Consider the following 13,774-nt stretch of genomic DNA (forward strand, 5'->3'; position numbering starts at 1 on the left):
ATATATTCCTTTCACTTGTGCCAGGAACCTGTAAACTTTTTCTGCAATGGGCTAGATAATAAATATTTAGGCTTTATGAGCCACTGTGGTCTCTCTACCACAAACTTTTTATTATTATTTACAGTCCTTTAAAAATGTAAATACCATTCCTAGCTACAGGGTAGTGGTTACAAAACAAAACAAAAAAACCCGGTCTTGACTCAGCCAGCACCCACCACTGACCTGAAGCTACTTTAGTGAGACTATCAATAACCAGGTGAAATCCAGTCCTTACTTTTAACAGCATGCCTTATTTGCACTTAGCAGAATTTACATCCCTAGCACTCTCTTATTTAAATTCCCTTCCCTTGCCATCTCTCTCCTGACTTCTCCTTAAGTTTCCTTTTTTTTTTTTTTGTACTAAATACTTTTATTGGTACATTGTAGGTATACAACACAACTACATTTCTCATTGGGAACTGTACCTTTACATAATGCATCTTGGTTCTTATTTTTTCCCCATTCCTAGCCCTCCTTTCACCCCCTCCACCCTTCCCTATTTACAAAGACTTTATTTCCATTTTTTCCATTTCTCAGCATTTTTCCTTTCCCTTCTTTCCTTTCCCCTGCCCCTCCCACTACCCCTACCCCTTGGGACCTTTTCTTCCTATTTTACATTATCGATTATTCATTCTAACCATTGGTACATTTTAGGTATACAATATAATGACATTCATCATTGGAAATTTGCACCTTTACATATTCTCTCTTGGTTCTTAAATTTCACCCTTGCCCAGCCCTCCCTTCAACCCCTCCAGTCCTCCCTATTTACAAAGATTTTGTTCCTATGTTTCCATTTTCTCATATTAATCCCATTCCCTTCTATCCTTTCCCCTAGCCCTCCCACTTCCTTCCCCTTTGCCCCTTTTCTTCCTATTTCATATTACCTATTATACATTTAGTCCTTATTTACACTTTCAGTTTCTCACACCAGAGAAACTATTCGGTATTTACACATGTGTGTCCTATTTATTTCACTTAAGAGTATTGCCTCAATGTGCATCCACTTAGCTATAAATGGCTCTAATTTCTCATTTTTTATGGCTGAGTAGTACTTCATTTTATAAAAAAACCACATTTTCTTTATCCAGTCTCCAGTTGATGGGCATTTGGGCTGTTTCCAAGTTTTAGCTATTACAAACTGTGCTGCTATGAACATGGGTGCACATATATCACTGTGGTATGATTCTTTTAATTCTTTGGGGAAGATCCCCAGCAGTGGAATAGTGGGGTCAAATGGGACTTCCAGTCCTAGTTCTTTGAGGTATCTCCATACTGATTTCCAAGTGCTTGCACCAGTCTACACTCCCACCAGCAGTGGAGCAGGGTTCCTCTTTCCCCACAGCCCCACCAGCATTGGTTATTGGTTGATTTCATGATAGCAGCCATTCTTTCTGGAGTGAAGTGGAATCTCAGCGTTGTTTTCATTTGCATCTCTCGAATGACCAGTGGTGTTGAGCATTTTTTCATGTATTTATTTACTATTTCTACTTCTTTGTGTGGAAAATGTCTGTTCATTTCAGATGCCCATTTTTGGATTGGGTCTTTAAATTTGGGAGGTCTGATCTTTTTAAGTTCTTTATAGATTCGAGATAGTAGACCTTTGCCTGAGGAAGAGCAGGTGAAGATTTTTTCCCACATTGTGGGTTGTCTCTTCACACTGCTGGTGGTTTCTCTTGCTGTGCAGAAGCTTTTTAATAAGAAGAGATCCCATTTGTTGATTGTTTGTGCTAGTTCACGGGCAACTGAGGTTTTGTTCATAAAATCTTTTCCTACACCGATGTCTTCAAGGGTTCTACCTAACCTCTGTTCCACCTGGTTCAGAGTTTCTATTTTAATATTTAGATCTTTAATCCATTTTGATTTTAGTTTAGTGCATGGTGAGAGATATAGGTCTAGTTTTAATCTTTGGCAAGTTGGAGCCCAATTTTTCCAGCACCATTTATTAAAGAGGCTATCTTTCCTCCAGTGAGGGTGTTTGGCTCCTTTGTCGAAGATGAGATGGCTGAGTGTGTCTGGCGTTGTTTCTGCATCTTCTAATCTGTTCCACTGGTCCTCAAGTCTGTTTCTTTGCCAGTACCATGCTGTTTTTATCACAGTAGCTTTGTAGTAGAGTTGCAGGTTGGGGATTGTGATACCCCCTGCCATGTCTCTGTTACCTAGAATTGCTTTTGCTATTCTGGGTCTCTTCTTGTTCCAAATGAATTTTTGGATTGTTTTCTCGAGGTCCATGAAGTATGCTGCTGGGATCTCAATTGGAATTGCATTAAATCTATCTAGCAGTTTTGGAAGTATGGCCATTTTCACTATATTAATCCTTCCTACCCAGGAGCAGGGGATGTCTGTCCATTGTCTGATATCATCTTCAATCTCTCTTTTCAGAATACCATAGTTTTCAGAGAAGAGGTCTTTGATTTCTTTCGTTAGGATGATTCCTAGGTATTTCAGTTTTTTGGATGCTATTGTGAAAGGAATTATTTGCCCTATTTCGCTCTCAGTGAGTCTGTCATTGGTGTAGAGGAAAGCTATTGATTTTTGTGTGTTGCCCTTGTAACCAGCTACTTGACTGAATTTGGTTATTAAGTCTAGAAGACTTTTGGTGGAGTTCTTGGGGTCTTCTATCTAGAGTATCATGTCATCTGCAAATAATGACAATTTGACTTCTTCATTTCCTATCTTCATTCCTTTTATTTCTTTCTCTTGTCTAATTGCTGTGGCTAATGTTTCCAGAACTATATTGAACAAGAGTGGTGATAGTGGACATCCTTGTCTTGTTCCTGATTTTAGTGGGAAGGATTTCAGTTTTTGACCATTTAGTATGATATTGGCTGTTGGTTTTTCATAGATGGCTTCTATCAGTTTGAGGTAGAGACCATCTATTCCAATTTTTTGTAGGGTTTTTCTCATAAATGCATGTTGGATTTTGTCAAATGCTTTTTCTGCATCTATGGAGATAATCATATGGTTTTTGTCCTTGGCTCTATTGATATAGTATATTACATTAACTGATTTTCGTATATTGAACCATCCCTGCATCCCTGGGATGAATCCCACTTGATCAGGGTGTATGATCTTCTTGGTGATCTTCTGCATTCTGTTTGCCAGTATCTTATTAAGGATTTTTGCATCTATCTTCATTAGTGAGATTGGCCTATAGTTCTCCTTTTTGCTTGGGTCTTTCTCTGCTTTGGGGATCAAGGTGATGCTTGCTTCCAGGAATGAATTTGGGAGTATTGCTTCCCTTTCAATTTCAGTGAAGAGTTTAAACAGTAGTGGCAGTAGTTCCTCTCTAAATGTCTTATATAATTCAGCAGTGAGGCCATCAGGGCCTGGGCTTTTCTTAGTTGATAAGTTTTTAATTACATTTTCAATTTCATTGGTTGATATTGGGTTGTTCAGAATTTTTAGGTCTTCATTCAACTTTGGTAATTCATATGTATCTAGGAATCTGTCCATTTCTTCTGTGTTGTCCATCTTATTGGCATATAGGTTCTGGAAGTAGGTATTGATGATCCTCTGGATTTCTGCTGGGTCTGTTGTAATTTCACCCTTTTCATTCCTCATTGCATGGATTTGGGCCTTTTCTTTCCTTTTTCTGACAAGCTTGGCTAAGGGTTTGTCAATTTTGTTGATTCTTTCAAGGAACCAACTCTTGGCTTCATTGATTTTTTTGTATCGTTCTCTTAGTCTCCATTGCATTGATTTCTCCTCTGATCTTTATAATTTCCTCCCTTGTATGAGCTCTGGGGTTGTCCTGTTCTTCTTTTTCTAGAAGCTTGAGGTTCAGCATCAGGTTGTTTAATTGGGATCATTCTGTTTTCCTAATATGTGTATTCACTGCTATGAATTTCCCTCGTAAAACAGCTTTCATTGTGTCCCATAGATTCCGATATGTTGTATTGTCATTGTCATTTAATTGAAGGAACTGTCTGATTTCTTAATTTCCTCTGTGACCCATTGGTTATTCAGAAGTGTGTTGTTCAATTTCCATGTGTTTATGAAATTTTTTGAGTTTCTTTTGCTAATGATCTCCAATTTCATCGCACTATGGTCTGATAATGTACAGGGGATAACTTCAATTCCCTTGCACTTACTTAAACATGTTCTATGTGTGAGTATGTGATCTATTTTGGAGAATGACCCATGTGCAGCTGAGAAGAATGTGTATTCTGATTTTGTGGGGTGGAACACTCTGTAAACATCTGTTAAGTTCATTTGTTCAAGAGTTTGATTGAGTTCTAGTATTTCATTACTTATTTTTAGTCTAGTTGATCTATCTATTTGTGACAGTGGGGTGTTGAGGTCCCCCACTACAATTGTATTAGTACATATATGACTTTTCATGTCCATTAGTATTTGTTTTATATAGTTGGGTGCACTAGTGTTTGGTGTATAGATATTTATGATTGTCATCTCTTCCTCTTGGATTCTTCCCTTTACAAGGATGTAATGTCCTTCTTCGTCTGTCTTAATCAGTGTTGGTTTGAAATCTACTTGATCTGCCAAGAGGATAGCTAAGCCTGCTTTCTTTCGGGTTCCTGTCACATGCAGTATTGTTTTCCACCCTTTAACTTTCAGTCTATGAGTTTCCTTTTGAATTAAGTGTGTTTCTTGTATGCAGCATATTGTTGGATTTTGCTTCTTGACCCATTCTGCCAGTCTATTTCTTTTGATTGGTGAATTGATACCATTAACATTGATGGTTATAACTGAAACATATTGACTTGTCATTGCCATGACTTTTTCTTTTTGTTGGGTTCTCCCCCTTTACATTTAATTTCTTGTCATGCCAGATGGGTACATTCTGCTTTGCCTCCTGGGGTTGTGATCCTCAATGTCTGTTCCTAGGATATTGTGTAAAATTCTTTGGAGTGCTGGTTTGGTATTCATGAAGTTCCTAAGGTGCTCTTTGTCATGAAAGTATCTTATTTCTCCATCAATTTTGAAAGATAGTTTTACAGGATACATCAATCTGGGTTGGAGGCTGTTTTCTTTTAGGGCTTGGAATATGTCACTCCAAGATCTTCTTGCCTTGATGGTTTGTGTTGAGAAGTCTGCTGTGATTCTGATGGGCTTTCCTTTGTATGTGATTTGTTTCTTTTTTCTGACTGCTTGGAGAACTTTGTTTTTCTGTTGTGTTTCTGGAATCTGAACAATTATATGCCTATGTGTAGATTTTTTTTGATCAAGGCTATTTGGAGTCCTATATGCCTCACTTATCTGTATGTCAAGCTCTTTTCCCCTGCTTGGGAAGTTTTCTGCCATTATTTCTGTGAAGAGGTTTTTTATGTCATCTCCACTCTCTCCTGTTTCTTCATTGAGCCCAATCAGTCTTATGTTATTCTTTTTTGCATCATCTAGCAGCTGCTGGATTGATTTCGCATGTTCCCTTATAATTTTGAAGCAATTTTTCTTTTCCTGGTCACTAAATGCAATCTTATCTTCTATATCTGAAATTCTGTCCTCACATTGGCTCATTCTGCTGTGTAGACTTTCAGTGGAGTTTTTCATGTCCTGGAAATCTATTTGCATCTCTTTTATGGATTCCATTTGTTTCTTATGTTGGGATTCCATCATGTTCCTGAGCTCCTCTCTAGATTTATTAATCATGTCTTGCACGAGGGGCACAAGTTCTCCTGTTATCTGAGAAATTATTTCTGATTTCATTTTTTCCAGATCCCCTTTTGTTGCCAGTTCAGTGGGTCCAGGTGGTTGAGTATCAGAGTGTTCCATTTCATTTCCCTTTGGGGTTGCTGTAGGTGATCTGGAAGTCTGGTTTTGAGACTTACTTACCTGTTTTCTCATTTTGACTGGGGCAGGGGTTGTTAGCGCCTGCATGGATTACCTCCTCTGAGCTGGCTGAGGTGGGACAGGGGCCGCGAGCAGTGGTAAGGATGGTGACCCAAAAGCCCTTTCCTGTGGGGTGGGAGCAGCCGGAGGGATGGTGGCCGGGAAACCCCTTCCTCTGGACCAGGAGCAGTGGGATGGTGGCTCAGAAGCCCCTTCCTCTGGGCCAGGAGCAGCGGGACAGAAGGTGGCCCAAAAGCCCTTTCCTCTGGGTTGGGAGCAGCGGGAGGGATGGTGACCGGGAAGCCCCTTCCTCTGGACCAGGAGGAGTGGGACGACAGCTCAGAAGCCCCTACCTCTGGGCCGGGAACAGTGGGACTCAGTACCTTGGTCTGGTGGTCTGGTGTCCTCTGCATCTTTGTGTTGTGGAATCAGGTGGCTGCCTGTCTGCAGTGGGGTGATTCGGTGTCTTCCACGTGACTCAGGACCTCGGTAGGGTGTGCCCAGACCTGCCTGTCTGTAGCGTGCTGATTCGGAGTGTGTTCCATGCGACTGGGGACCTCGGTAGGGTGTAGGCAGACCTGCCTGTCTCAAGTTTCTCATTTCTTGATCTCATTCTCCTTTTTTGGCTTCTGTACCTCTACTGGTATAATTCCCATAACTGCTGAAGTCCCCTAGAATTTCATCCTGTTCCTTTTTTCTAATTCCCCAGTTTCGCTTTGTAAATGCTACGATTCTCAAATCTGGATTACCAGCCCCAGACTTCTTTCTTAAACCTCAAACCATTATTTTCAAGTCTTATAGGAGCTCAACAGTCAGATATTCTAAAAAAAATTCAATAACTCTAAAATGAAACTTAAAAATTCTTCCTTTTTTCTCAACAGAATGGGTAAAAAGTAGAAACCTTAGCATCACTGTTGACTCCTCCCTTACCCAACACATCTGACCAGATGCCAATTTTTACTTGTTAAACTTTTTATCTAATCATCATTCTTCCTTTTGTTTTTTTTCAGTTTTGTCCATCACATATTGCCTAAATAATTACAATATCTTCTATAAAGAATCATCCCAATGTAAGGTCAGAACCATTCTACTTCCTGGCCATAGCAAGTAGGCTGTTGTGCACCTAAAGCAACCTGCCCTTCAATGTCTGTGTTTTTACACCTTCTGTTCCCTCTGCTGGAAATGCTGTGCCTATCTTCTACCTCAGCCCACTCCTAAGAGGCCTTCAAAACTCCACTCAAACATATTCCCTTAGGCTGTATTATACTACACCCAAGCACCCACTTGGCTGTTGAGTATTTGTTTTCCCCATTTGGTTGGAAGAAATTTGTTATATAATCAACTGATTACAACACTACTGTAAAACCTTGGAAGAAAAGGGACCATATCTTTTCCCACTTTGTAGCTCTAATTGTCTAGCAAAAAACTCAAGGTTTTTTACTCCTCTTAAAATCCCTTTAAATGGCTCTTTAACTGGCAGACATCTAAAACAAATCATGAATCTAAAAGAAGTCTTAAAAGTTACTTAATTTTTGATAGAAAGGACAAGAAAGGGTTAGTTATTTTTCTTAATATTAAAGAGAGTGCCAGTATTTTCCCATTCAAGTTGTGTACATTTAGAAACCAATCTTTGAATAATTTTACCCTGAAAATATTATGAAACTGGGCTGGGGATTTAGCTCAGTGGTTCTGGCACCTGCCTCACAAGCGCAAGTTCCCGAGTTTGATCCCCGGTAACAAAAAAAGAAGAAGAAAATTATGAAATTAAGAAAAGCATTTAAACTACTCAAATACTCAGTTCACTTTCTATTACAATTTTCCAGGAACAATGTCTAGAATGCTCCTGTAAACCTTCCTGAAGTCTGTTATGCTAACACTTCAACTTCCCACAGCTACCAGGAATGTGTGGCTACTGAGTGCCTGCAATGTGACTAATTCAAAGTGAGGTGTATATTAAATATAAAATATATACTGGCCTCCAAAGGCTTAACACAGGAGAAAAAAGTCAAGTACCTCAAGACTTTTTGTATAATGAATGAATACATGCTGAAATATCAATTGTATATTTGGAGTTAAATAAAATGTATTAATAAAATTCATGTCAAATATTCACACTTTTAACATGACTACTAGAAAAATTTAAATTACTTATGGAGCTTACATTGTATTTCCATTTCACGAAGCTATTCTATATAACAAAACCCACTCTGCAACAAGACAATGCTCTATATCACTGTCACAGTGATCACTTTTTAAGATAGTCTCACTCCTCACTCAGCCAACTAATATAACCATTCCTCTGCATGCTGCAACATAAAATAGGTATACTCAATATAAATTATTAATCTCACATCTTGAGCCTTAAGAGTTAAAATAACTACCTTTTTGTAAAGCAATTAATATATACGAAGCAAAATGCTGTGATTTCCATTAATTACTATCATTTAAATACTGTAACACTGCAATTTAAGATATCCCCATTTTAAAAACATAAAAATACCTTGTGCCATGGCCCAAATTAAAATAGGTAGATATTGTACTGCTGGAGGGAGCAGTACAGTCAATCTGCAATAATCTTTAAATTATATCCTTGAATTAAGATAAATGGTTAGAAAGCTATGAATTTAGATTGCATAATTTAAGATCCCTGAGGAACAGATTTTATTTAATTGGGCACTGGTTTTATACCACTGCCTTAGATTGAGGGTTGTTATAAACAATACCCTGCAGAATTTGTTTACACTGCCAGACAGCTAAGACATTTTTCACTACAACATGCAGTGCCAACTTACTCTCTACAGTCTTAGTATCAAGTGAATTCTTGTTGTATGTGCTGAGAATTAGGTGCACACTCATATTTCCTTCCTGGTGTTGATCACTAGAAAAGCCTGGAGCCAAATTTGTGCTTTACATCCAAAATGTACAAACCACCTCTGGCTATCAGTCTCACCATTACCTACATATTTATCCAATCTGTGTTTCCCATGGCCAAATATCCTTAGTTTTATTTTAGCCTGTTGTTCATGCATTTTTAGGAGTCACTATAAGTCTATTTCAGAATCAAACAACATGAGTGGTTTCAGTGTATCTTTTAGTTGTAAGCTGCCAGCATAACACTTTCACAAACTTCATGATAAATGAGAGAAAATCATCTCACCTCAGTTCACACAGTTCATTATTTTACAAACTAATGCATGATTTCTAATATAACTGCAAATATACCTTATCAGAACACAGTCATCGGGAGAAAGTAGCACTGATATTAGCCAATGAAATTTCTAACAATAGAAACATATTCATATGTAAGTTTGCATGTTATTTACTGAGATCTAAAGCATGACTGAGTCTGAAAGGCTGAATAAAATTCACATTCTTACACACACACACACACGCGTTTTATTTGGTTGGTAAAATGTATTACACCACCCAGTATATACTCAACTCTGATGACTGAAACTTCATTTACACACTCGGTGAAATAATTCACTATATAAGTAATACCCATAATAGTTACTGTGCATGGATTTTCTTTTTCCTACATTTTACAGTGTGTAATGCAAAATATTTTTAAAAATTTTAATCCTTTATTCATTAGTCTAAATATAATATGAAATTCTTGGCCCTACCTATAACTTAAGCCTCTATTGTGAAGAAGGGCATACAATTACACTTGTGGACACAAAGTAATTTAACTGAAGATGAAATTATAGTATAAAACAAAGATAAAAAGAAGTAATATAGTCTAACTATATCTGAAATTACTTTAGGTTAAGCCTTAAGTAGCTATTTTTATATTTCACAGATCTGAAAAAGACAGGAAAAAAGCTTTTATCAACATTACTAAGAAACAAGTAAAAGCTAGCAATTAAGTAAGAGGCAACATTTTAAAAGACTGAATAAAATATCATGGAGATTTCTTAGTGAGACTGGAAATGAACTTTACTTGGTTAAAAACAAGATCCCAAAACATACACACTCACTGGAAATCCTTATAGTGTAAAAACAATATCTTTGTTTAATGAAAAAATAGTAAAAAGTTGTAATTTACTGTAGAACACAGAATTCAAGCATTTAAACATTTTCAACACTGTAAGATTATAAAATACTGTTGGGAAAAGGGGGAGACTACATTGCAGACTACAAACAACCAAAGCAGATGAAGCATTATGGAGATCTGTATGACACTGTCAGGGCCACACAATGTGCAAAAGTTGAATAAAGTGTTTAATATTCCTATAGCAGATATCTTGAAATAATACTGGAGAGAGTCAGCTTTGAACTTTCCCCCTGGGTACTATTGTTTTTGTTACCGGGGATTGAACTCAGGACCTTGCACTTGCGAGGCAGGCGCCGGAACCACTGAGCTAAATACCCGGCCCTACTATTGTTTTTTAAGACACAGAATATTATTTAGCCTCTTAATAAATTGTTTTATAGTACATACCAGAAATACTGCATTCTCAATTTGTATTTCTAAAGTAGTTTAAATTATTTTTTAAATAAGAGTACAAAACCTGCAAACTCTCTCTGAATTTCTGAGGAAGTAATTTTTTGGAATTGATTTCAATGAAGCTGCTGACAACAAATTTCCCTTTAAGGACCTATGGCAAAGATCCTTCAAACTATCAGGATTATGAACATCACTTTTTACTACCAGAACACCAGGCGATTTACATATGCTATCGTAAGTGAACATATTGTCAACAGTTTTAAAATATACCTGAATAAACTTACATCTTTCAGGAGCTTGGTCAATGTGTTCTGGACAAAGAAGGAAGAAGTGACTGAAGTCCTGAAAGGTACCAGCTCCTGCAGCACAAGGATAATGGTACATCTGCGTACATTTCTCTTCACAGCATTTGATAGTGGCTCCAAGGTGCTTACAAAATGCACATCGCTGGAAGGAGATAAAGGACAGAAATCTCTTCACAATTCTAACATAGGACTGGGAAGGTACTTTTTTAAAAAATGCATTTGTCGTTTGTACCTCATTAGTAAAACTGATTTGAAACTGCAAAAATCAGTTAAAAACAATAAAATCTAAGGTATTCAGTTCAGTGTCTCACCTACTACCAACTCATCCTTCCACTCAAATTAAAAACTTAGCACTTTTTTCTATCAGCTTTGTCAAAAGTGTACAACTAAAGATCTTTTTAAAAGCAAATACTAATATAGTTTAAATAGCAGGTTGCTAGTTGAAAATATTTTAAGTTTATGGACCCAATTTGGTATCATATGGTATGCTGCACAGAAATATGACACTGACAAAATATAGTAAGGTTTAAAAGTACACACTAAGGAAAAAGTCATCCTTTTCCCAACATCTAGTCATTTTAGAAACACCAATATGTCCCTTAATCATATCTGCAAGTGAAAAATATTATATGACATTAGCTAAGTTATTATGAAAAGTACTGAATTTATCCAACATACTAATTTACAATATCATATAAATATATCAGGATATAAAACACTAATTATATAAGTGATCCCTTCAAATCCATCTGTTACAATTACAAAGCTAATAAAGGATATTTGTCATTGAACGAAAATGGATGGTATAAAGGCTGGAATGTATCTTCATAAAAATTATTTGGAAAATTAGAGAAAATATCAAAGAATGAATTTCCACAGAGAATGTCTCTGATGTCAGCACTCTTATACACCACACATTAGATATCAAACAAGTCATAAACTAACAATTATGCCAGGTGCGGTGGTACACTCCTATAATCCCAGCACTCAGGAGGCTGAAGGAGGTTTGCTAGTTCAAGGCCAGCCTGAACTACATAGCAAGACTCTGTCCAAAAATAAATAAATAAACTAACAATTACAAAGTTAATTAATATTTGGGGATAAAGAGGATAAGGGAAATCATTCCTAAATGGTGTACCAATTAAATGCTGTATTTGAATCAATATCTCAAACTCACAGATAGCATTTCATACTTTTCTACTTATTTAATCACCGGAGAAAACAAAAGAGGAAAGACAGGGGAAAAAGTAATGTATTTTGAAATTAATCCAAAAACATGGGGCCAGGGAGGTACAAGGGAGGGAGCACTCATATTACCAATTTTAAGTGTGAATTTGAGGAATTCTCCGAAATTTTAACTAGCCTAAGACAAAAGATTGCCTCAAAATAAATCTATAGGGTCAGGGATTTAGCTCAGTGGTTCCGCCGCCTGCCTCGCAAGTGCAAGGTCCCAAGTTCGATCCCTGGTACCAAAAATCAATCAATCAATTAATCAATCAATCTATAATACAAAACAAAACAGACAAAATTTGGAGCTTAATAAAACTTGTGTTATGATTGGACTGTAACATACCTCTCAAAACCAAAATATAAATCAGATATGAAACCTGATTCAAACTCACACAAAAATATACACTGATCACTGTATGGCAAAAACCAAATACATATTCTATTTAAATGTACATGAAATTTTCAAAAAATTCACCATATACTCAAGTATAAATACTCACATACATAAAAAGTATATAATTCCTAGTCCATGGTAAAAAGAAAAAACAGATCCATCCCTAGATGTACTGTAAGAATTAGAAAATCACAGTAAGGATAAACTAACAAATATATGTACTAAAAAATCTTTGACTCCCTTGTATATAACAGCAGAATTTTTTAAATCAAAAGAAAAAGCAGGAATGACTGTGAAATTATCAAACATCAAAATTCTTTCAGATATGACAAATGTGGTATTCAGAGAGGGAAAAATATAGCTTGAAAAATGTAAAACTCAAAAATCAAATTAAATGAAACTAGATTTAAAAATTGAAACCAGTAAGAATCAACATACAAAGTATGAGATTAGCCATCTCAGGAAGCAAATCTACTCTAATGCTGTATTTAGTATATGTGCTGCCGAAGCGAGCACTCTAATGCTATATTTAGAAAATGGTTATTAATGAGATTTGGTGTTTCTGAGTCTCAAAAAAACAAGTGTTTGCTTGCTTGCTTGCTGATTTGGGCGGGTGGTTTTTGGAGACAGGATCTTGCTATGGTCTTGAACTCACTATGTAGCCAAAGCTGGCCTTGAACTTGTAGAAATCCTCCTGCCTCAGCCTCCTGACTGCTGGGATTACAGGCATCCTCACCATGCCTGGCAAAGAACAAGTGTTTGCTTTACAAAATAAAACAAAACTGACTGAGATAACAACTAATTTATCAAATAATTCTGTATGAGTTGGCTTGAAGTTATGAAAAACTTAATGACAGAATTATTGTTATTGCTGTTTTGGTCCAGTTAATTAATTCTCCTTTGTACCCTACTACATACACATTTCTGATTGAAACATCTACTATATACATACACACGCACATGCATGCACACACCCGCAAAAAAAAATTACAACATGAAAATGGAGAATATTTGAGAACAGGATTTTTCTCCTTGTATTTTTTAACAAATTTTATTTTATCCCATCCCCCCCCCAAACCCCTCCTCTCCCTATGTACAAAAGCTTTGTTTCCATTTGTAGTACCTTTTCTCCTGATATCACAGTAAGCCATGATACATTCTAGGTTAGATCCCAGCTCCTCAATGTACAATTTTTGGCAGGGAGTATTTTAAAATGCCTGCACACTCTGGCCCCTCTCGGATTTCCTGCCCTAATCAGGAAATTGTGGTTGTGATGAAATATCATGCTTTGAGACCATGCTATACTACACAACAAACAGATTTTGCAGATGTGATTAAGGTTACTAACCAACTCTGAATTAACAAAAAGGGAGATTCACCTAATCATATAATCCTTTTAAAAGCAGTTTTTCTCCAGCTGGTAGTAGAAGGAGAATTCAAAGAAATTCACAACACACTTGTGTTATGAACAGCAATATACTGTTGCTATGTTTTAAGATAAAAGGAGTCATAAGTAAGTACCAAAGAGCTGAGAGTAATCCAGACCAAGTCAGTAAGGAAATGGAG

The 13,774-nt window shown here is 36.8% G+C and overlaps 1 protein-coding gene across 33 annotated transcripts in view; it reads right to left on the reverse strand.

Annotated features, from left to right (window-relative positions):
* Kmt2c (lysine methyltransferase 2C) overlaps positions 1-13,774 on the reverse strand; it is a 268,017-nt gene that overhangs the window by 114,236 nt on the left and 140,007 nt on the right. For all 33 annotated transcript variants that reach the window (XM_087207697.1, XM_087207695.1, XM_087207696.1 and 30 more), the window contains one exon: positions 10,564-10,726. In XM_087207697.1, coding sequence (XP_087063823.1) covers positions 10,564-10,726 — 163 coding nt within the window. The remainder of the gene's footprint in view (positions 1-10,563; positions 10,727-13,774) is intronic.

This window comes from Heterocephalus glaber, unplaced genomic scaffold (assembly GCF_053883595.1).
Source record: "Heterocephalus glaber isolate CG9 unplaced genomic scaffold, H.glaber_assembly_v1.0 deba00000818, whole genome shotgun sequence".
NCBI classification, from domain to species: Eukaryota; Metazoa; Chordata; class Mammalia; order Rodentia; family Bathyergidae; genus Heterocephalus; species Heterocephalus glaber.